The 24892-nt window shown below is 38.4% G+C and overlaps 1 protein-coding gene across 1 annotated transcript in view; it reads right to left on the reverse strand.

Moving 5' to 3' along the window:
• Nucleotides 1-24892, reverse strand: part of LOC106961215 (cadherin-4-like) — a 300834-nt gene that overhangs the window by 135306 nt on the left and 140636 nt on the right. Inside the window, exon 3 of the mRNA XM_015054789.1 lies at nt 18232-18255. Coding sequence (XP_014910275.1) covers nt 18232-18255 — 24 coding nt within the window. The remainder of the gene's footprint in view (nt 1-18231; nt 18256-24892) is intronic.

Below are 24892 nucleotides of genomic sequence, written 5' to 3' on the forward strand. Positions count from 1 at the left end.
GAGGGTCTCGAATAACTTTCCGGATTGGTAAAGAGGGCACAAATTTAACAGAAACAGCAACACCTAAGTAGGAAGTTCGTCTTACCAAAAACTCAGATTAAAGCTTGCTTTGTGTTTGGATGCTAAAATCTTATTTTTGTTGCATATAATGATGATTACTTGAGATCACATTAAATCATGCCAGTGTGCTCACATTGCTCTGATACTGCATAAAGCCTAGTTTAATCAAATCTAATTGCTGAGATTATGAGGACTTGTATATGGTAATGCCTCAACAAACAACAGAGCTGGAATGAGAGCTGTCCCTTAGGGAGGTTTACATATTCTCCTCTCCTATTAGTGCATTTTTAAGCATTCAGTGAGCTGATTATAACATGTGAATTTAAAAAAAAAAAAAAAAATCTGCCAACATAACTAAATTCTTGATAATTGTGCTGCGTAGTTATTGATTAGCTATAGAATACAATAATGAATTCCAGTTTATGTGGTTTGTACTGCAGAGACAAGTCATTTTCTTTTGTGGTTATTTGCTTTTTAGCTACACAACTTAAAAAAATAAATAAATAAATTAAAAAAAACTTTACAGAGCAAGCCATTTCTTTTTTTTAACACTCTCACCCCCAACAGATAAGAAGAGCATCTGACAGGCTGATTAATAATGAAAGCTTTGCTCCACCCTGGAATTAAACCATCCCAACTGGATTTCTATTAATGCTGATTGACCCTGCCTTACTCAGCTGCCACTTTGGCACAGCCTGCTGCAACCCTTGCGCCTCTTTAGGTGCCAGTGCAGGTTAGACGATACATGAGTTATTCCCAGCAGACTTTAACCACAAGAAGTAGGGCAGAGGATTCAGTGGTGTGCTCCTTCCTCCACCCTCGCTCTCAATCCCCTCATCAGCAGGCTGTTAATATTTAATTATACAAGCTGCATTTCACACTCTCCATGTGAAACCGTGAGGTGGGGGAGACAGAGGTGCAGGGGACCACTATGAGGGGGAAGTGAACATAGAGGGCGGGAGGATTGGTTGGGGATACAGAAGTGAAAAGAATAGAAGAAGAGGTGCACGGAGGATGAAGACGCAAGCGCCATTTCCATTTCAAATGGAGTTCAGAGGAGGGGAGTGGGTGTCAAGGGAACCAGGAACCCTGGTAAATTAAACTGTGATAATTAAAACCTATTACAACGTCAGCAACCTATTTAGTTGAATTCCATAATTTTATGTAAATAATATTCCAGATATTGCCCAAAACGGATAAAAAATTATTCCGAAACCATCAAAGCACATCCCCATAATGCATGCAGCACCACACTTCCAGTCAGAAGTTTACATGTACTCATCACCACTATGAATGTCTTGCCATTTTGCAGATTTAAATTACGTCCTTTAACAGTTCTTTATTTGGAGAAGCCTACAACTTCAGGGAAGTCAGTGGAAGACAGGAGTGAACAAGACAAGGATCGTCTCTACACTCACAATTTTACATACAGGCTCAAATTTACAAATATACCCTCACTACTTTGAAAATTGCCCTCAAACAAGTTGCAAAAAAACCCCCAAAAAAACATATTTTTCATTGTTCCCAATAATTTGTAATAATTCTGGATGAATATCTAACTACTATTCTTATCAGAAATGTAAAACCTCATTTTAATTGGTTGGTTTCTTGGTACATATCTGCTTATAAGCCTCCTTTACACATTTTAAACAAGGCTGTTATAGAAGCTTGACATTAGCCTGTTCATTCTCCAAAAACAACATTATTTGATATTTATTAGGGATCCATATCCGATGTCAAATTTCTGACCATTTAGCAGTTGGGATTATCTTCAACAATTTGCTGTTGACCTGTTATCTTCATTACTTTCTTCACTTTATTCAATACACCAACACCACTGGCAGTAAAACAGATCATAAGTATGATGCTGCCACTACCGCTATTCACAGTGTTTTTTGAGAAGATGATCTTTGTCTCATTTGCCCATAAAATATTTCCACAAAATGCATGTGGTTTGTTCATGTGGGCAGTTGCATATATCAGTCACATTTGACAGGGTTCATTTAGGGTAGCATTTTTCTACTGCTGTCATATTGATGTTAAAGTCGTTTCTACTATCTTCCAGTTTGTGACAGGCTTGAACTGTGGGTTGTTCTTAAATTCTTAATTAATATCTTAAGAATTTTCCCTGTACAGTAACTGAGTGCGTAGAATTGGGTCAGATGGCTGAAAACTGGACATGTCTTTTTTTTAAAGGTTTTGTTGGCTCTAGTGGCCTTTATTTGAAAGTAGTTCGACAGGAAGGAGGGCAATGGGAGAGGGGGAGGACATGCGGCGCATGTCATGAGGCCGGGGATCGAGCCTGCGACCACCGCCACAAGGAGCAACGCCTCAATACGTGGGTTGTGCTTAACCCCTGCGCCACCACAGCACCCCCCCAAAACTGGACATGTTTGTGTGTTACAACAGAACAAAGATCCCCAAAGCAAATCAAGCCTATTTAAAATGGATCAAGTATGCTTAAAAGCCCAATCCCACTAATTCTGAGTAGAAAAGTAGTTCAATAGCCATTAATATTCGTGCCACAACCTTGTTGGTTTCTACAAAAATAGCGTGGTGGATGTAAACAACGTTAAGTGTGTATGTGTACTTTTAACCTTGTGTGTATTTAAGAAATGTTTCTTCCTTTCAGATGCGTATATATCAGCTGCACACAGAATGACCTCTCTAATAATCATAAAACTAAAAACAGATCATTTTCCGTCAGATATAAAAAGTTTGAACACCACTTATTTAAATAACATTGAATAACTATATCTATGGCTTGCTGTTTATCTGGTAGTGTAGGTTTTATTTGCTAAAACAGATGACAATTTTTCATATGCTATTTTGAAGAAAAAAGTTGAATGATACAAAGAGGAACATAAAACTGCTTTTGCATTAGGATTTTGTTCTAATTGCCCTCATACTCATATTTACACTTTATACATGACCGGTTTAGATCGGGGATCATTTGTCAAGCTCAAGAAGCCATGTTAGCAGGTTCAAACCAATTCTAAAAAATTATTGCAATGTGGAGGTGATCTTTACAGTTTTAAGTAAATTATTCTAAAAAACATGTAACGCATTTAGCAAAGAAATTTTTCCCTAATTTTAGACCTTTGGGTTACTCTGTTTAAAAAAAAAAATCTATCAGAAGTGAGATCTTGAAAACGAAGTAAGTGGTAGATCATTAATAATGTATGAGTGAGTCTTTTTATAGAGCACAGCCCCTGAGATTCATAACTCTATTCACATTAGGCGCCTGGAAAAAGTTAAAGGTTTTAATAAATAGGTATTAAAACTTTAACTGATATTAATAGTGCCAATTAAAGAACATACAGTGGAGATATGCATCACTTCTGCACCGACAGAGTGGGAAACCCACTTGGCAGAACCTCCCCTGGCTTCCAGTGTCTTTCAGTCTCTTTTTTTTTTTGGCCACTTTCTTGAACTCAGCTTATCACCATTCCCAGCTAGACAATACAGAGAGAACCGACACTCCTTTCCAGGCCTTGTGTAGAGACATTAACATCTGTGGAGACATTTTATGGGCACTATAATTAAAAAAAAAATAAGTGAGCTATAAATGTGTGAGCAGCAGCATTTTACACCACCTCATCATTCCATAATCAATTCACTGAACATTACAACTACGAGATGAGAGCTCTCTTGACCAACCGTGGTGTTTGATTGATGGGCAATTTTTCTTGTCTCCCACATCATTGTTTCCCCCAGAGCTCCGGGTCAAATGGTGTGTGTTAGTCAGTCAACAGTCATTCATTTCAGTTTATGAAGTGGAACGTGTGCTAGGTGGCCAAACCATTAAAGACATTAGCATGCACGTCTCTGCTACAGGTACCCAGTGCATGGCATGTTGGGCTGTTTTAAAGCTCCATTTAGCAGGTGAGTGAAACAGCAGGTGTGAACGTTAAAGCTGTTAGCTTCCACTCCATTCAACTCCAGAGCACAATGAGGAAAGCAAGTATTCGACACATGCTTTTGTCAGGAAACGTATTTCAAATTGCCGTGTTGATCTGAAATTCACAGCAGTTGTTGACAACACCGCAAGTATTCAACACATACTATAAAATTAAAACAAATCAGTCCATAAATTATGAGCTGTAAAAAGACAAAAAAGAAAAGAAATTACACAGGCGATTGCCTGTGTAATTTAAAAGTAATTAAAATTAAAAGTAAATTAAAAGTAATCAAGTTGCTGACTGAAATTCACTAAAAGCTTAGCAGACAACGTCTTTTGGAATGAAAACTTCAAAACATGTTTTGAATGGAGAATTTAGTCACATGTAATGATGAGGTGTAATTTTGAATCAGTCTTTTACACAACTATTTAAAATTGTAAACGTTCTGAGGTGTTGTGTTGTACATTTGAACTGAGATGTCCTCAACATTTAACGGCAATGCTTTGGCAATAACCTCATTAGACATACATTTACTGGTTCAATACTGTACCTGCTGCAGGAATGGTGGTGCATGCCACCAACATCTTTAGATGAAACACAGAAGCAATCACTGCTGGATTTTTTTCTCTACCTTCTTTGTCTCTGGTGGAACACTGTGTCCAGCGAAATGTGGCAGAAGCAAGCAAAGAGTCATTTCCTTTATTCCACAGTTCTGAAAACTGGACTAGAATTTTCTTTTAGGAGCCAAGAAGAAGCCAATGACGCAAATAATGACTTCTGTGTTCTAATTTGTGTGGGAATTTCTTCTGCTGCTTGGCTAGTGTGCCGCTACAGTGTTCTGCAAGCTGATCAGCGGGAGAAGTCGGAGGAGAAACGGGAATAGGTGAGCCGGGATATAAAGACAAAGGAGAAAAGAGGGAGGAGAAGAAAGACAGAGCCAGGTTCTGGCTTCTTTGCTCTGCTGATTCCCGATGAAATTGATTCACATGCCTCCTGAGATCTCCCACTGTCTCTTTTCTCTGCTTTGTCCTGCCACTATTACACATACCTGTCCAGAGGATGAATGATCTACACTCTACCCACGAGTACCGGCAACCGGTGCACACATCAGTGACTCCAATAGCTTTGGGACTTCACAGACACCCTGATGAGACAGATGGAGACACAGAGCTGGAAAGGGCAGATGGAGATAGGAAAGGGAAACAATCAAAGCACAAAATAAAGACGACCACACCACCAGAGAGCATCAAAGGGAAGTCACAACTACAGGTGAGATTGAGAGTGGGGCACTAGAATGAGATGTGCAAGCATTAGCTGCTGAGCTGGGGAATAAAGGCTCTGAGTTAGTTCATTAATAGTTAGGCAGGGGAATGGGGGTGACAAAGTAAAAAGAAAAAAGAAAAAGATGAGGGGGTTCCCCATGAAAAAAAACTAATGAGAATTACACTTTGAGGGAACTCACACGTGGAGGGGGATACGCTCCACCACTGAAAAGCTCCAAAGGAGGCAATCAAGACTGGTGAAGGCTGTGCTTGTAGTTCCAGCTCCATGCTCTCCCAGGGGATAGATGTCACTCGTGTGTAGAAGGGGAGCAGCCACTTAAATGAATAGAGCTCTTTATCTGAGCCTGAACAGTGAGTTATTACCTACTGAGTAGACACTACAGAGACATGCATTACATTCCCCGGACACAAAAAGGAGGGGGCCAGTGGAGCAAGAGAGGGACAACAGCAGGAAGGCTGGGAGAGGGGATGGGTGGAAAAAGGAAGAGAAGAAGAGGAAGAGGAAGAGAAGAAGTTTGCGTCTGCGCCTTAGTTTGTAACAGGCTATGACATCTCTGGCCTCCATGCAATAACAAAGCCCTGGAGCATGGTCAAGCATCACTGGCTAGAGGAGCATTAGTGTGGATGGCTGCAGGGAAACCGCAGGATAATAACACCCCCTGGGAAGGCCTTTTCTGTATTTCGAACAGGATATGTTTCAAACGTATTTTAACTAGCATCATCAAACAAAAAAAAAATAATAATCATTTCTTTATAAATATTTACAATATAGTCCAAAAATTAGCAGAATCTGCAAACAATGGTACAGTCTAAAAAACAATACCAGCTGTAAAGAATCTTCAAGAAACACTGAATGAACTTGCTAATAGGCTAACCTGACATTCTGTGCAGCATACATTGCAGACCAGCAACTTTTGTGTGGTTAAGGGTCTGTGAAGACAATGGTAAAAAAAAAAATATAAGTAAAAAAATATTTACGTATAAAATAAACAGACATAATTTCACAAGCTTTACAAAGGAGGCAGAACAGGAACGAAGGAAGGAGATATTGCTTGGCTAATCCCTTGATGCTAAGACTGCGAGCTCTGAGAACAAGTTGGGTTCATAGATTCTACATTTTTCCTAAGAAACCCTACAAAGCAGATTTAAAACTTCATGCTTCACAAAAAAAGCACGCAGGAAAAAATAAATGTTTGAGTCATACCAAGAATAATGTGAAATTTTTACAAGAAATAATTTAAAACCGTCGTTTTGTAAGTAGAGGGTTGGTCCCTCTTTTGCCTTTGGAATTGCCTCTTAATGTCGCTATGCCAACCTGATACTTAGTTTGAACTTTGGCAAGACTTTTCCATCACATCTGGATGCCAAAATGCATTGAACTGCAGCCATGTGATTCCCTGATTCACTGTTTGAGCATACAAGCTACAGAAGGTGTGTGGCCTATAAAGTGGCCAGGGACTGTATATTTAAAACTTTGAGCTGAAAGTCAGCAGAGGAGCCAAAAATAATGTGATTCTCTGGAGGACAATTATGGCTGTTATTATTCTTTGAAACAGATGCTGTTTGTAGTGAGAAGACTATCTCTGGAGCGCCTAAAGATGAGAGAAACAGCACAAAAAGAAAGAAATAGACAAATAGACAGGCACACACTGAAAGAAAAGGCACTACAACTTGCTCCTTATCTAATAAACCCTATAGACATAGACACTAAACAGTCCCTGTCACACATTGTTCAGGTGGGAACTGCAGTGCTGAGGATGGGGAATTATAAAACTCACTACGCATACACAACACGCATGCAGCAGCAACCTTCCTTTAGCTACTGAATAAGAACCAGACATTGAGAAAAGACAAGCCAGCAAAAAAGGCGTAAGGCGTAAGTGTGAGGAAAAGTCAGTGTGCAAATGCTGTAGTGTAGGGAGGAGTAAAATGAACTATAACAGTGAGAGCATGACCCTTCTTTAGGCTTTTAGCTTTGTGCATTTATTGACTGAAAGTGAGTATAAGTTTTCCATTTATCTGAACTCCACAAAAACAAAGTTGACAGATTAATCCAAACATACTCGATCCAATACTACGCCAGCTGTCACTCTGATTGCTGCTCTCTACTGTCTTTAGCATCAATCCCATATTCCTGTTGCAAGTAACGCTGCCTTCAGGTCTGCAAAGGATTCCACCTGCTCTAACGAGCATTAGATTTCCATATGGAGCATAAGCTACATATCCTCTATACATTGTTAGACTGAGTGCAATTATTGTGCCTTTGCAGCAATGGGCCAATCTGGGTTCTTAATGGGCTAAGCAGTGTTTACTTCTCAAAGACTTTTCCCATGAATTATTGATGCATCCAAGCTGATTTGTGTTTGGAATTAGCCTAGAGTAACCCATCTGGGCCCCCCTATGTTTCCTAGGTGCCATTTTGCTCTTCAGGGTAAACAGGCTGACTGGAAACTTATCTCACTATGCGCTTTAATTCGTCATCCTGATTTGTGCTGATTGTGGAGCGGCAGCCTAAAGCGACACAAGCGACCTTGCTTACAGGCACAGAGATTTTTGAGGAAAATGGTGACAAGCCCAATCTGCTTTTTTTCTCCCTTTTATTGGTTGGATAGTATATGGCATAAATTAAACAATCTCACTTTGAGAATCATTGGTTTAAAATGTTTGTTTCTTTAAAATCTGAGTGCTTAAACCTGAACTGAATGACTATAAATGTTGTAAAAACAAATTATAAAGTTTATGGTCTATGATTTTTTTATTTTTTTATTTGTGGAGATAAAAAGGGAACATTTTCATTTTGCGTTTCATTAAGATGTGCTAAATATGGAAAAGTCAACCTTGAAATGGCATAGCTTATGCTAAATACTGATTCCTTAAAACATAGTTCATGATTTATCAAATCTAAAACTGCGTGTAAAACCAAAAACATATGGATTTTTCCTTTTCCTCAAAAGCATTGCACAAATCTTTTCTCCTCTCATTCTTGCAACTCCAATAATTTGCATCTTGTGATCAGTGCACTTTTTTTACATTCTGAGGGCTTGATACTGTATTGACTGATAGTCTGATAGTACATAAATGTGATAAGGCTTCACCAAATTAACTTTTTAATTTCAAAGTTGCAAGCATGGTTAATTCAGCTACAAGTGAAGAAATGAATCTGGAGTCTGATGCACATCATAAGTAACAGTTTAACATTCACACTTTGGCTTCAGTCTCTCCAGTTTTCAATAATGGGACGAAATCTTATTACCTGCATTCAAAGGGAACAGGGAGCCAACAAAATCACTTTCTTTATAAAGAAAAAGGAACATAAACTACATTTTCATATTATGCAAAAACACATTTACAATAGAAAAATATAGCTCTCACAGAAATCCTGAAAGATGTTGAGGAAGAGCTGAAAGAGAACACAACTTTTACATTTGAGATTTTCCTCCTACTGTGCTCGTGTGAGGCATGCCAATTTGTCCAGACCCTGATTCATTTTCCTGGCCCTCTTTGGTGTCAGAAAACTGAATGGGCTTTGCATGTGAAATTGGGTAATAAATTTTTGGAAAAGATCCATCCTTTGGACAGAATGGGCCAGCCGGAGCAAAGAATAAAGGCAAGTTTCCTCAGCAGTCTGTCAGAAGCAACTGGCTCATCTTCCCTTCCTATTTGTATGTGTATTTCATTATCATTTCAACTTACTTGTTTATTTTTTTGGCTTGCAAAAACCCATCTGCCATTACTGTGGTGACATGCCTTTGAGCAGTTTACGAGGTTTGAGAGCAAAGCACAGTACGGGGAAAAAAGTCTGCTTAATTAGTGTGACTGTGGAGTCCGGAGATGTGTTTATCTCATTACGGGTATTTGAATGAATTTTCACATGGCCTCACCCGGAAATTAATGGCCAAAGTTAAATGTAGAAGGAAGCAATCCAAAAGTGTGAGATGTGTGGGAAACTATTTCAAAAAATAATATGAAATCTAAAGTGTAATTTCTTACTGATTAGTTTAGTTCTCAGTTTCTAGCAAATGAAGTAATGAGGTAGATTTTTTTTTTTTTTTTTTTTTTAAAGGAAATTCACTGATCTGCATTGCACACTAAAAATCTCCGCAGGTTTTTCCTCGGGTTTCCCAGGTGTCTTTGCATGAAGTAAAGATGGATGTGCTCCGTCTCCCACACCCCGTCTGCCCCTTCTGTTTCACCCTACTGAGCTAATCCAAGCTGGCCAAATCCCTCTGCCGTGCAGGCCTACATCCGAGCGGTCCTGCTGAGTGCAATATGCCACCCGCTTCCATGGCATTGCCAGCCCTGTAGGGCTTCAAGCCCAACTGCGGTGTGTTGTCAGTAAACAGACAAAGATGTATGAATCACCCAAGTAAGTCTGAGCAGGTAGTCCCATGGCAATATTGTGATGTTGAATCAAACCAAAGAGTTGTTTGCCCCTTGTGATTAGTGTGGGTCTATCCCACCAAGAATCTTGAGAAATAATGTGTTAATAACGTACAGATGCTTCTCAATAAATTATATTGTCATCAAAGATAACCTGTCTGAATAAACCTGTTAAACATGTAACTAATAATATGTATATTCAATATACACAAAATGATACATCTGAAATGCTAATTTTGTCAGTTTTAATGACTATTGATTACAGTAAATGAAAACCCAACTTTCTTTTTCTTAGTAAACCAAGTCACCAATAAAAGTGCTTTTTTTTTTTTTGCATCAAAAAAGAAATGTGAGCCTGATGAAAAGTAAGTCCATGGTCAATATATGCATGCGAATGTTGATCTGAGGTCCTTTTGCATGAATTACTGCATGAACATGTCAAGGAAGCACTCAGTCTGTGACTGTCCAGGTTGCTTTAGTCCAGGTTCAGCTTAGTGCATTGTTGCGGCATCCCTTTGGGAATGTCACACAGATTTTCATTAGTTTTTAAACCAAGGAAGCCAAATTCATCAATAACATGGTCGTTAAACCAAGTACTGGAAGAGAGGACAAGTCCCAAATCATGATGTAAAGCAAAACTGATATTACTATAAACCTTGTGAGCCAGGAAAAAAGTAAAAAGTACTATAAAATTTACTTGTGTACAGTTACTTTAGATGACAAGGCATACATAATGAATCACTACTGACTGTGAAGACTTCACACAAGACTTTGCTTCTGTGCTTCTTTCCCCATGCAGTACTCTGTGGGTTTTTTCTAAATTAAATTGACATTCATCTATAAAGCAGACTTTAAACAACAGAGCAACAGTCCAGTTCTTTAATTCTTAGCCCAGGTAAGATGCTTCTGAAGGTGTCTATGATTAAGAAGTGACTTAAAGAAAAAGCGCTATAACTGTAGCCCATTTCATGTAAACATCTGTGTTGTTGGTCTAGAAGCTGTAGTCTAGCTGCAGCTTCACAATATATAAACAAAACCTAGCTTTTTAAATGAAACAATACTAAAGCCACAAGGTTTCACTCAGTTTCTTTCTAATCACTTACTCTTCAACACATAATCTTTGGAAATCACAGGGAGAATTAGGTCTGACGATTGTCCAGAATTGCACTTTCTTGCTTTAGACCACAACAGGAAATTGCCAGTGTGAGGTTTGTCCTCCTTGTAGGAAATACTCTGTCTACTTCAGTGCTGTCTGGTTAGAGCGTGCAGGACATAAAGGCCAACTGATCTCTGGAAACAATCACCTGCCCTATTCTTTCAATAGCTCAATCAAACATTTCAGATCCCTTACACTATATAGGGAGCAGCAGGTAATGGATGTCTAATTTGACAGATCTGAGTATTTGCATTCGCATATTATGATTTGCCCATCGTCAGTGGGAAAATTTCTGGCTTCCGGAGCATACGTGAAAATGTCTTTCGCCTGTGTGAATGGAGTGAAAATTTTCCCCACTAGTGCAATCACTGTTGCACCCTACTGAGCAGAACACGGAATATCAAATAAAGTTCATGCATCAGGGGAACAGGCTGTTCTACTATCTAATTGGCAGCTCAGCATTGGAACAAGATTCTGCAAGAGAAAGAAGATTGTGATAAATTTACTTCAGATTCCATTTCTTTTTGTTACACTTGTCCCTGCTTTTATCTAATCCCTGTCATGAGAAATGTTTCGGTGTTCACACTTAAATGGCCTAAGAAGCGTGTCGACAGAATTGTGGTTCGTCTTTATCTTTCACCAACATTCATCTGGACATGTTGCTGTGTTTAACTTGACTAACAAAACTCCATTATACCCATCTTGTGCTACAACAACCAAAAGCCTTCCACCAAGAAATTACTTTTATGTCTTAACCATAGGAGAGAAGGTTGACAGCTTACAACTTTTTTTCAGCTAATTAAGTGAGAGAGATTTAGTGTGTCTGACCTGAGCCTTCAGTGTCCTTTGTTGGCATTTAATATCAATATATGCTGAACCTTATTAGCAGGACAGAGGGATGCAATATAGGCAAGATCACTTCTTTAATAACCCCTCTCTATTTCAAAGATCGCCGCAAAAAACAATATGAATCAAAAATAAAAGGTCACAGTAATCACTGTTCGCATTTTAGAGGTCCAAAGAAGCGTTATGGGGGACACCGAGGGACAAAAATATGATGGCGGATTCACATTTACTCGGCTATGCATTGCTGTTGCATAGGTGGGCTTCAACCAAATGTAGTTTGTCTACTTGCAGAGTTTTGTTCAGAACCAGTGTAGGACCAATGGAGAAAGTGAAAAAAAAAAAGTTATCTCAGCAGACATTTTCAAAGAGGGAATTTCCAGCATTATCAGGCTTTTTGGGCCAATTTTAATGTGTAAATAACTGTTCACTTTCAATTTATGGTAGTTATTTTTTTAGTGCTTCAGCTGTAGAACCTATGGTAAACTAATGTAAAGAAAAAGAGAGAAGAATGTGAGGATGGATGGACAGACGTATGGAAGGAAGTCCTTAAAATACTAATATTTTTGACACTAAATTATTTTCCATATGTCTATACAACCAGTAAAATACTTAGGATGCTATAACAAACTCCATATTTTTCCAGACCGAATAGGATCCTTGTTCAGTTATGTTAAAATACTATACTTCTGAGTTTAAATGAAAATGCAAAAGTCTTCTTAAACTAGATTGCTAGTTGAAGCCTTTCATTGAGAACAAGTTGAAAGAATTAGGTTTAGTTTATATTTTGAAGTAACCATTCACAGCAAAAGCCACCTTAAAGGATTGTGACACATTGCAAAATCGGAGGGTTTGAGTCATTCAATAAAATACGTCCATAAGCAAACGACTGCAGGAATAAAAGGTGACAGATGGAATGGGAGTCTACCGCTATGTTGCCAGTTCTGTTCAACACAGCAATCTGTACAAGCAAGGTATCGTTTGGGCAACATTTGAACTTTCTTCCAGAGTGCAACTAGTAAAGGAAGCCTATAATTCAGAGTAAAGCGAAGCACCAGCTGTCCAGCCATATGATAGGTATGTGATAAACAAAGCCCTTTAGATTATCTCTGCTCTGAATGCAAATCTATGTAAATAATTAAAAACCATTAGGGCCCAGTTCTGCTGATTTATCTTTTAATTAAAGAGGTCTTGTTTTTTTTAGTGTCATTTTTTGTTCTAATCATCACCTGTGTTGTTCCAAAGCTAATTGACCTAAAACTGTCATCACACATGTGCTCTTTCCTAATTAAACCAACCAACAAAGAAAAAAAAAAACGTAAAAAGAAATCACTTAACTGGTACCTGTTGAATTAATCACACAATTAAAAAGGCAAAATTACAAAGAAAATTGTTCCTGCCATCAGGTGTATACATATTCACAAAGGTTAATGAAATTATATTTGATCAAATAGAAATAAAAAGCCTAATTGTTTTTCTTAAATAGCTGTTCAAAAATAAGGAGCTGAACTGATAATACCACACTTGAGCTGCACCTTCATTAGGATTATTTTAACCAAGGTATTTTTAAAAATCATCACGTCAATAATACAATGTGATTAAAAAAAATAAAATATTTGGGAATAACTTTAGTATTAAGATGTGAAAGTATGCAACCTGATGTGGTTATAGTTAGTTAAAACTGGGAGTAGAAAGAGCCCATGGGTGCATGTAGAACAGATCCATTTGATAATACTCCAGTCTACATTTGAGCTGAGAAATACTTTGATCAGCAGAACCTGAGCTAATAAGTCTGAGAATGATATACATAGAGGAGGAAACAATCACTCTTTTATAGATAGTGAGAGGCATTTAAAAGCTACCAGAGGCTAACCGGAGCCCAGTGGGCATTTCTAAATGTTATTTTATTCCAACTTCTTGGCCAGACAACTCCACTCATAAAATGGCATTTTAAAGTAGCTTCCACAAGTACGTTTTAAAAGCTTTGTGAACCATTAGATCCAGGAGAGACTTGAAGTGACAGCTTGAAATTAGCTGAAAGTCACGCATTTATCTTAAATCTAGCGTCCTCAGATTTTTCAGCCGGGGATGAAAAGATAGAGGTGGAGAATTTTAATTAATCGTACAAGGACAGAATGTGCTTCCAATTCAGCAAAGCCATGTAATCAGGAAAAGCTCATAAATTACAATCATACAGAGACGTTGAAAGTCTGCAGTTTCCTCGGGTAGCTCTAAGTTGATAGGTAACTTAGCATGTGGCTAATGGGGCAAAACGCGGCCAGTCCCTGGAAGGCACCCCTTCACTCTGACAAACAGGCAGCTCATTGACCCAACCACTGCCTCTGTCACTTTTCTTCATTTTAGCAGTTAAACGTACCAACAAATGCCCTCCTGCTGTTGCACTTTATGACACACTCGCAACAACAAACACAGACTTAGCTGCAAAATGTGAGCACACAGCATAACTGACTCTAGGAGAATTCACAATGAGCCAGGGATGTTCAAAAAGGTTTGAAGCTACAGTCCTTTTGACCCATTTTGATCTGGAAAATCAAGCATCACAGAACACTTCCTGAACAGACTTGTTTACTATCTACTCATCAAGGTGAGGGACAAGTCTGTTTCGTGTTGCATGCGTTTTTCAGCAGGTTTTTCTGCACAAACCAGGAATCAATGGCTCAGACTGCTCAATCTCTGAATCACTCTGCCATTTGTTTTGTCTTCCAATCAGACTGCTGAATATACCCTCCATGCCATGTTTAACTCATAAATCTAGACCTGTCCAAAGTGGGAGGACAGAAAATGCATGTGTGCGTGTGAGGAGAACGTGTGAGCATGCATAAATGGTTTGCAGATCTGTGTAAGAAAGACCTCCACTTGGGAATTACCATTTATCAGTGTGCCTGAATTTCTCATAGCAGGCGTCTGAATGTTTCATCTAATCATTAAATGCTGACAGGCTTCACGGAATAGCTCCACTGATCCCCATTCGAGGAACACGGCGCCTGACTTCATTAGAACTGTTAGTGCTAAGCTACTTTACCCGTGCTCATGCCTGGTTTAACCTGCAGTGTGATAAATGGAAGGGGAGAGGGAAACAAATGAAAGACAAAGAGAAGGAGATGTGAAACAAAAGAAATCTGGGATGCAAGCATTGAAAGAGAAAGCAAAGATCGCGAGGAAGAGTCAGGGAGAAATGGGAAGGGAATTTGAGAGCAAAGAGGAAGTGAACCCGTGGTTCTGGAAAACTGCAGAGGGGGTGGGGGGGGGTAATTGAAGAACACACTGGTGTTTAAACTGGAAATGTTTTAATGAAGCAAAATTGACCAAAACAATCAATTAAATTGTGTTGTAGTAAATCAATTGTTACGCCGGCAACACAACGACAGCCAAAGTGCTTAGCTGAGATTCTGGCTTAAGGTTCCAAATGCATTCAAGAATTTGTACTGACCTCTGTGCACACATGCCCATCCTCACTCGTCTGACGGCTAATTTATACTTCTGCATATGTGGATATATAAGCCAATAAAGATATGCATACAAGCCCTTGTTTTCATCACTTTTTTTCTCCAGTCCATTCATCCAGTTTCTCCTCCAAGACCCCCACCACCCAGCTCTCACACACCCACTCCACACCCCCTTTTCCTTCTCAACACACAGTTTTTTTTTTCTCCTGCCAGCAGAGATTTTTGGCTGGCTTAAGTACGCCCACAGGCCCCCGAGGGACAGCCCATGACGGATGGCACTGCGTGTGACTCCGATTCGATTCAGCCCATTTGATAAATTTATTGCTGGCATTTTGAAAATGAAATTAGAGGGACGTCTCCTGGAGACTGTTTTTCCAGCACAGGTGCCATAAATATACTTCATTTGGCAGGAGAGTGGGAGGAGGAGTGCAAGAAAGGTGGAGAGGTGTTGGATAAAGTATTTCGAGGGAGGCAGGGCAGACAGAAAGGGTGTTCAACAGAAGGAGAGAGTTAACGAATAAGGTCATTTCATCAAGAGGTCCTGTTTTAATCTTCATACTGTAACAACTCAAAAGGTTATCCAAGCAAAGCTACTCAGACCAAGCTATTGCATTCTGCCCTTCATTTAAAACATATTCGCAGTGTGCACTTCTCACATCTCATGCTGAATAGTAACAGATTGAGACTGTGGGTTGTTGACATTGCAAGTGAATACAAATGTCCTGCTGTCTTCATCTTTCATCCAGAGCGAAAGACAAAAACATATAAACACACACTTACTTGCCAGTCTTACAAGACTGCATGCACAAATGTGGTTTATGTACATTATCTTTGCCTCAAGGCCCCATGACTCTTCAGTAGCGATTACACTGTCAAAGCAACTTAGGCTTCTATTACTCATAATGTATAAATGAATAGAACAGGCAATTTTTCTTCATTGCACTCCTAATGATTTTGAGTGAGAGACATGAAATCTTTCATATATTTGCAAACAAACTAGGCTTTATGCACAGGATGGCCAAGCAGGAAAGGAACATACAATGCATTGCACAATTATATACACCAATCAATGGACTTTTTTTGGTTGTGGCAGATTACGACAAGTCTCAAGGTATTTAACCAGGATTTTATGTGAAAGACCAAAACAAAGTAGCATCAGCCACAGCAATATTCCCCTTAACTCAAATTAAATCAATTGCAATTAATTGTCTTCAGATGTAAGTAACATCCAATCTTGTATTTTAATAACTGCACCTATTCTGTGAAGGCCTCACCTAAACAGATGGGCGTTTCAAGAAGATCATGAACAGGACGAACAGCCAAAACAACATACCTCTGAAGAAGCTGAAGGTGAACTATTAGCTCGTCTGCTCAAGATGAAATCTATTGTTGCAATTTGCCATAAACTGTGTAGAGGACACATCAAGCATTTTGAAGACTGGTCAAAAGCGAAGAAAATTAAACTTTTGGGCAAATTTACAAATCATTGGACTCTGAGAAGAAAATGTGTTAGCAATTGCTCTAAACAAAAAGCCAGATGGTTCAGATCACAACACATGTGTGCTACAATGGCGCAGTCAAAATGCAGGTCCAATCTCAAATAACGCTCAGTGAAAAAACTTGAAGATTGAAATCCCCAAAATCTTTCAATCCTGTCTGATAGAGGTTGAAGTGTTTTACACAGAATGGTTAAAATTTCAGTTTCCACATGGGCAAAGATGTTATATGCAGAACCTCAAAGACTTGTATTGACTTTGTTTTTTTTTAGATTTTTATTTCAGAAAAAAAAAAAATCTAAAAAAAGAGAAAAAAATCCTTCATTTTCTTATGAGCCCATCATTATGAAGTCCTTATAAAATACAAAGAGGTTTGTAGTTACAATGTGAAAAACTCTCAAAACATTCAAATATGCATACCTTTACAAGACACTGCAGAAGCTGAAAGGTCAGATACAAGTGCGGACATATGGGAAAAGTAAAATGAGCACTCATTCACTGTCAGGGTTATGGTGCCTTACTTATTTGCCTCTCATTGAGAGATGTGTGTGAGCGCAGCTGTGAGGCGATGATGTTCACCATTTCAGCCTCTGCTCCCCGTCAACATTCATCATAGGGAAGGAGGCTCAGGCAGCCTGCATCACTTACCTTTATAGCCCCATCTGACAGCACTGTACAACCCACGGTCATTACGTACATAGGACCACAAAAGTGTGTATGTGTGCAAACAAGGGGCATACCAAGTGTAAACTGTCACACAGATATACGCTTTCAATGTCTCTTTTTGAAATATATTAGCAGTTTTAGCAGATTTGGTAGGTAAAAAAAAAAATAAAAATACAGTGTTTGAGTTTGTTTCCCTCTTCTTATTTGCATCCAGATCACGTCGGATTGACTTGTCAATAGACACCTCCATTCTGCTCCGCTATGGTAAAAGCAGCTACAAAACAACCCCAAGTTCTAATAAGCACTGGAGGGGATAAAAAAGTTTTTAAGAAAATCCGTGGGGAGTTCTCGTTGCTGATTGTCTGCTTTGCAATTACCTAGCGTGACACACCCTCTGACATTGGTGCATCCTCTGCAGGAAGAACAGAAGCTAGGTGGCCTGATGCATGTATCTACAGGCTGCTAGTCAGAACAACACCCCGAAGGGGTTTTAGACAATTTGACTGCACAACCCCATTATCCTACAAAAATTATAACAGCCTACCAGCATGTTTCTAAAAACATCCATCCCCAGTACGTGTCCCATGAGTCCCTGATGATCCACTGTTCAAAAACAGTCCCCTCCTCCAACTTCAAATTAACATATACACATGAAAGTGTGGAGGAGTCTAAACAGAAGTGTGATTAGTGCTAACACAAGTAGTACAAAAGGCAGCCCTAAACACACACTGTGGGCTGCCTGTCATTCCGCGATAATTTAGACTTTGTATCAGTGGGTGTGATTGATTGACTTTGTAATCAAACAGACTGTTCTTCAGCTGAAATCCAGACTGACAATTCCAGCGTAATCAACAAGACCATGAAATTTCCTTAATCTCATTAGCAAAAACCTTAGACTGCACACTGACACTCAGCATACAGGCAACACAACGCACAGCACATATGTAGAAATTCAGAGGTGACTGAGTGTTGCTTTACCTTTTTGCGGTGATACTGTAGTACCTGGACAAAAAAAGAGAGCAAAAACAGAAGAACAGTTTATAATACAGTGTATTATACTGTATAGTTACAGGCATGCACAAGCCAGTTACTGTTAATAAGATACATCAAGGTTTCAAAATGTAAACAATTGTCTATGCCAGTATATAGATAAATGATTACTGTCTTAACAAAAGATTTGTTGGGAATATAACAAATGGGTGGTTGGCTAATTAATAGTGAAAAAATAGAAAACAATGTATTTTGGCTACAATGTACAAAACTTGTGCACGATCCATTGAAGTAATAAGGTGAAGAGACCAAATTTCCCTCTAACACACCAAAAACTCTACATTGGAAACACTTTCTGAGCACATTAAAATCTTGGATGTAGGGAAAGAAACAAAGGAAAGACGATACACAGATAGAGCATATAGTGAAGAGCCTGATCACTGAGGGGGTCCAGGGTGTTGTTTGTGACTAAACCAAATGAAGAGGGGAACATTTGATTGCAGCTGCTGTATTTGAACTTCCGCTCCATCACCCACATGTGGACCATTATCTTAAAGTGGCAGTTTAGGGGCAAAAGCCTTTTTTTTATTAGGGAAATAACTGCAGTCCTACGAGTGTTGTAGTGATAACATGTTGATAGCTACATTGCTATAATGCTAGTAAATCCTAATGGTTAAACACAAACTGAAATGTTGTGAAAAGTGTAACAAAGTATTATGCACAGAGAAAGTATTGCTATAGTATTCTAGTATTCTGGAGAAAAGCAAGTGCTGAAGCCCTCGTGGCTCCGAGCAAAAACTGAAATATCTACCTAAATGCTGTCAGATTTTTTTGTGTTTTAAATTACAGCTTTAGTCACAAGGGCTCATTTGTCACTGTGGTGAATTACAAGCAGACTGCGCTCATCAGAATGTCTCAGAATCCTCCTAGGGTGCCGGTCTGCTATGTCTCCAAGCAACAGCTGGAAAGCAACAGTTCCCCTGACCTCTTCCTCCCTAGTGGAGAAATCATCATCTAAAGCTCCACATAAGAATTTTCAAATTCAGCTGGAGATGATGGCGTTGTAAGAGATCCAAAGGCAACTGAAATGGAAAAGTTGTAAAAAATAAATTGTGACATATCCTTTGAGGTAATTTTAATGAGTTTCCAGAGAAAGCAACCGAGTCAACAATGTTTTCTTCAGCTGTATGAAGCATAGAGTGGCACTGTGTAGCCATTCTCCGATGTGCTGCTGTGCAGGCGTGGACTTTCAATTTTCCCTCAATTACAGAAGGGACAACTTTAGCAGTTGAGAAGCATTTCTAGTCATAAAACACAAAGACAATGGAGCTGTGAGAAAGGGTGCCACGTACCATTCTTGAAAGGAAACGTTAACTTGAAGACAACTGCTGACTCCACCTGAGCAATCAGCCTGATTCGCTAACCAGCTTGTAACAACTGCAATTCAATAAAGAGCATAGCAGCAACAAGCCCTTATTTGTTTCATATTATTGGCTTACTTTATGCTGAAAATTCAAATTAACAATTGTTATATTATAGAATTGTTATTATCATAATGCTATACCATTTTAGCAGATGTGTATTTGCTTTATTCAGTTTTATACACATTTTTGTGAAAATATTATTAAAGCATGGTATTTTTTATTTAATGTTATCATAACATAAAAATTCTTACAAGAAGTAACAGAATTTTCAAAAAGGTCTATGCTGTTTACAATGTTGCTATGGTGTCCTTGTGTATTGAATCCAACCGATGCATATCTGCTCTAGACTGTCAAAAGAAAGACTAAATCCGCAAAAAATTATATCCCAAGAAACACAAATGCAACAGAGCTTTGTCCAGAAATCAACTTACTTAAACAGACAAGGTAGAGAAATAAAAGCTACTTAGCAAAACCCCTAAAGAAAGGCCTTGAGAGATCAGAGGCTCCTGACTCCAACAAGCTTGAGTTTTTTATACAGTTCTTGAGAGAGTGAGATTTCTAATAAGCTTAAATATACTGAGACACAGTAATACAGACTAAATCAAATACTTTCTGTGAGCTTTTTAGTTTCTTATGCAGGGGCCAAAGGGGAGACTAACTCCACACGGGCAGAAAGAAAGTATTGGTTTCTTGAAAGCCAGATGTAGTTCTGCTTGTTTTGAACAGAACACAAAACTTGAGGGAGAGAAATGCAACTTGCTGCTTTCACAAAATATCTACCATAACACTGGTGGAGTGCAACAAGGTTACATTTATTGTATACACTTGTCATATATATACTAAAAAATAAAAAAAATAAAAACTATGGAGAAAGCTAAATCTAAAAAAAACAACTTTTTTTTTTTTACTTCTTAGCAGTTTAGATCCTTTTAAGCATTTCTCTTCTGGGCCCGAGCCCAAAAGGCCCAAATGGCCGCAGAAATGGGAGGGAAATAATTGAATCTGGATGGATTTGGTGTGTGCTGGACTGAAAAAGTGATAATCCAAAGCTCTGCCTAATTGCCAGAGTAAAGATGCTGTCCATTGTGAAGATGGCGTCTGTGTTTATGAAGGCACTGTGCCGTGGGATTGGACTGAGCATTAGGACCTTCCACACTTTTGTTTTGCGAGGTGTTATAGTGGATTTCAGCAAATATTGGAACTGTGGTCATTACATGGTCTGATTGTCTGCTATGCAACTGTCCATAAGCTCTGCACGTCGACACTAATCTAAGAGGAGGCTTCAAATAATTAGTTAGTGGAGCACTTTCACAGCCCAGTGCAGTCAACCTTATCACTAAAAGAAAATCCCCGGTCCATTTCCTTTTTAGCCCAAAGGCTTACAAACTCTCACCACTCCTTGAACATTAAGAATAGCTGCATAACTGGTAAAATATCACATGTCAGAACCACCATATTACATCCCCTTCTGTGTCTTTTATTTTATAAAGACAAACGGAGAGTTTTTGGTGAGTTGTCATCATTTTTTTTTTACATACATTATTTTTACATACATAAAACTGCACCAGAAAATGCACGAAAATGTCTTTGCACGTACGCAACTCCTCAACAATGGATGGTAAGAAAGGTAAAACAGCTCATCTTTGGAGGGATGCTTAGATTTCTGGATGGTGGTGCATATGCATATCTTATCTGACCAGACATATGGACATATAACACCTACATGAATGATGGATACTTAGATATAGACATAACTTCAACTTAGAATCCAAAAACGCAACTATAGTTTGACAACAGTCAGAATTCAGTGTCCTGCAAAATGTACTTTGTAGCTACAAATTCTCCTTGTGCCCTTTAAAGTCTTACATAAAAAAAAAAAAATGGTGACATTAACATTTGGGTTGCAAACCTTCTGAGTTCAGCTTAAATTCTCAGACAATTTTGAAAGGTCTTGTCATAAGAAGTCAATAGAAGATTATAAAAACAATAAATCAAACATCAGTGTTTGCAGTCTTAACTTGGCTATAGACAAATGTAACAGACAACACACCCTAACTATGATTTAATTTGAACATAACAAGCTATTATTTAAATTATGCTTTAATTAATTGCTTCCGCACAGCTACCTTCAGTAAACAGCAGGTTGCTACACCATGCGTCACGTTGCCTTTGAGCAAACTAATAAATTGGACAACAAATATAGTTGAAGGAAATGTGAAAACAGTCTCTGATCATCGTTCGAGAGACTTTAATTGTTCAACACATTCATTTTCTGGATCTTATTGGTTTCGGAGTTGAGACACCATGGTGACTGGTGTCAGAACAGATAAATAACTCTGCTGTTAAGAGCGCCAAAGAAAACCTCTGTCATCGATTATTGCTTTCCTTCTCAGCTTTCCGTAGCTTACATGGATTTGGAGGCTAATTTGCTCTGAATATGTGAGAAGCGTTTTACGGGCTCGTGCACTCACAGCAGTAATCCCTTGGGCTTGAGCATTATGTAAAATAGGACACATGTCAATACAGGTTTCCCACCATGTATGTATTTGACAGTAAAGTTGGGCTGCTCAAAACTATGCCTAACAACTCTAAAGGCTACATTTGGGGGATTCAGAAAATCAGGAAATGCATGTCTTAAAGCTCCAACTAATATTCCATCTCATCATAAAAGAGGTTGGAAAAAGAAGCTGATGAGTGGAAAGAGGTGGAAAAGCGGAATGATGATAGTATAATTTATTATTCATTTAGGGAAACATGCACACCCTTATAATTAAACTGTAACATAATTTGACTTTTATGAGAACAAGTCAAGAAGACTCCAATACATTTTAGCATTTTACCCAGTGCATTTGTGCTTATGTTCATAACATTCATTACGCATAAAAATTACATCAATTTGACCAGAGACTGCTTCGTGCTCTAAGACATGGAAAGAAAAAAAAAAAAAAGTTGCTAGGGAAAAAGATTGAAAATCAAAATTGCAGGAAATGAAAGGCCACATTTAATCATTTTTCAAAGAAAGTGAGATCGAGGTTTATCCGAGTGATCCAAGTAAAGTCAGCCAATAAGAGCACTGATGAAAGCATGCATATTTAATGCTTTCAGATCATAGGGCTTTTAAGACTTTTGCAGAAGTATTTAAAGAGGAGTATAGGGGATCGGAATGGTATTATGGAAAATCAACTGTTTTGAACATTATATCATGTTAAAATGTTATTCCCTCGTAAAACACAGGTCCTCCAGATTAGCTATAGTAGCAATTGGCAGACGCCTGGTGGAACTGCATGCCTGTAGAGGTCATCATACAAACTACCCCTCAGTTCAATACTCCAGTTGTAAACGGCATAATGGAGGAGCATTGTTATGATGACATGCAGAAGGCAGAATATCTAGGTTAAAAGTTTTGCTCATTAATGTTTCTATGTTTGCAGTCATTGTCTTGCTGGAAGGTGAAACGACTGCCGTCTGTTTAATCATTTACAGCCTCCAAGAAGAAAAGAATGCCCACATGCTGATACATTAGACAATATCTATATTGAATGATGAATGTCAGTTTTCATTGTCATGCCAATGGTTGTATGGACTTTATGTAGAGGTATAGGACTGAATAGACTGAAAAAATAATGAATGAAATACTCGTCATATATTTTGTGTATGTTTTATTTTTAAACCATTTGACGTCTGCCTTCTACGTCACAATTATGTCTTTCTTTGTGCTTATCTATCAAATTAAATCCTAATAGAAGACATTGATGTTTGTGATTAGAATGTGAAAAAAAGTTCAAGGAGTGTGAATACTTTTGCCAATCCCTGTAACAAGGCAGCCATCGGGGATGTTGCCACACAAAGGCAACAGAGACAAGGAGGACATAAAAATGAGGTCTATATCAACACCAAGATTTACTATGCTGGCACATTTACGATGCTATTTGGCAAATAACTACTTCACAAAGTAACTAATAAAATAAACACGGCTCCTTAGCTCTTAAAAAGAGCACCGCTTCACTGTCTTTATGCCCAGGTTGTTTGCATGAGTCAGAAATGGCATGTACCTCTTCTGGAAGTACTCAAATTCAAGCAAAGTTTCAGATTCCATAATTATCTCAGCGATGGCTGTGTGGTTGCCATAAATATACTTGGTGGTGATCGACAGTTTAAAGCTTAATCCGATTTAATAGCTACCTCAGCACCGACTGCACCTCGTCTGCCAAAGGAAACACTGTAACTTTTCTACAGGAAGAAATCTCATTTTTAAAGCACTTGATGTCGGAGAGAAGCTGCTGGCCTGAAGAAATTCTTATAGGCATTCACATCATCTCATTGCGCTGCATACGATGTTGAGAACCCCTTACTTTTCACAGAAAAAAAAAAAAATCTCGTCCTAGTTGAATCTGTGTTTTTTTTTTTTTTTACTCCCCTAGGACAAATAACACAAAAGTTGCAAAACTGAGCAATAAAAAAGTGCTGTGTTGTAAAATCTGACAAACACTTTGTACCATAGACGATAGGCAGCATCTGTTTTCTGTCACCACTCTTTTTGCACAGATTGGCACATTTTGCACCATCTGCCACATGTGAGCATCAAAATACAGAGCATTGCATGCAGGCAAGGTTTCAATTTGACTGAGAATTGTTGAGACCAATGGCTTACTCTATCCTCATTACATGTCTAATTCATGACCTGCCATACCTGCACAGGACTAAATTGAAGCAATACAAATCATGTGACAAATTTAGCAGAAGTTAATTATGACAGTGAGAGCTATCATTACAAGTGATGAGTGCAGTTTAGCCTGCCTTTGATCTGGTTCACTTTTCATTCTCTTCTTGCACATGTCTTACACGGACTCATATCATATGGCGTTATGTATGACTTAGAATTATGATGTTTGAAACATCATGTTTTAAATTGAAAAATGCACTATTCAAAATGTCCGTCTGAAAAGAGAAACAAAATCTGCTCACATCAAAATCTCACTACACAGAGATTCAAGGAGATAAAAGTAAACCTTCAGCAAAAAGTACCGTATGAGCACACAGTAGAGATGATTTAGCTCAAACCAAAAATCAAATTTAATGCCAGCACAAAAAATGGATTCTTAAAAGGATTTTTTAATATATATATATATATATTAATAATATGATACTAGTCTTTTTAATTGCAGCCATTTTAACCGAAATGAGTAGGGCAGTGGTCCCCAACCTTTTTATTACCACGGACCGGT

The sequence above is a fragment of the Poecilia latipinna genome, unplaced genomic scaffold (genome assembly GCF_001443285.1).
Source record: "Poecilia latipinna isolate Pla-1442-1.1 unplaced genomic scaffold, P_latipinna-1.0 Scaffold57, whole genome shotgun sequence".
Classification (NCBI taxonomy): Eukaryota; Metazoa; Chordata; class Actinopteri; order Cyprinodontiformes; family Poeciliidae; genus Poecilia; species Poecilia latipinna.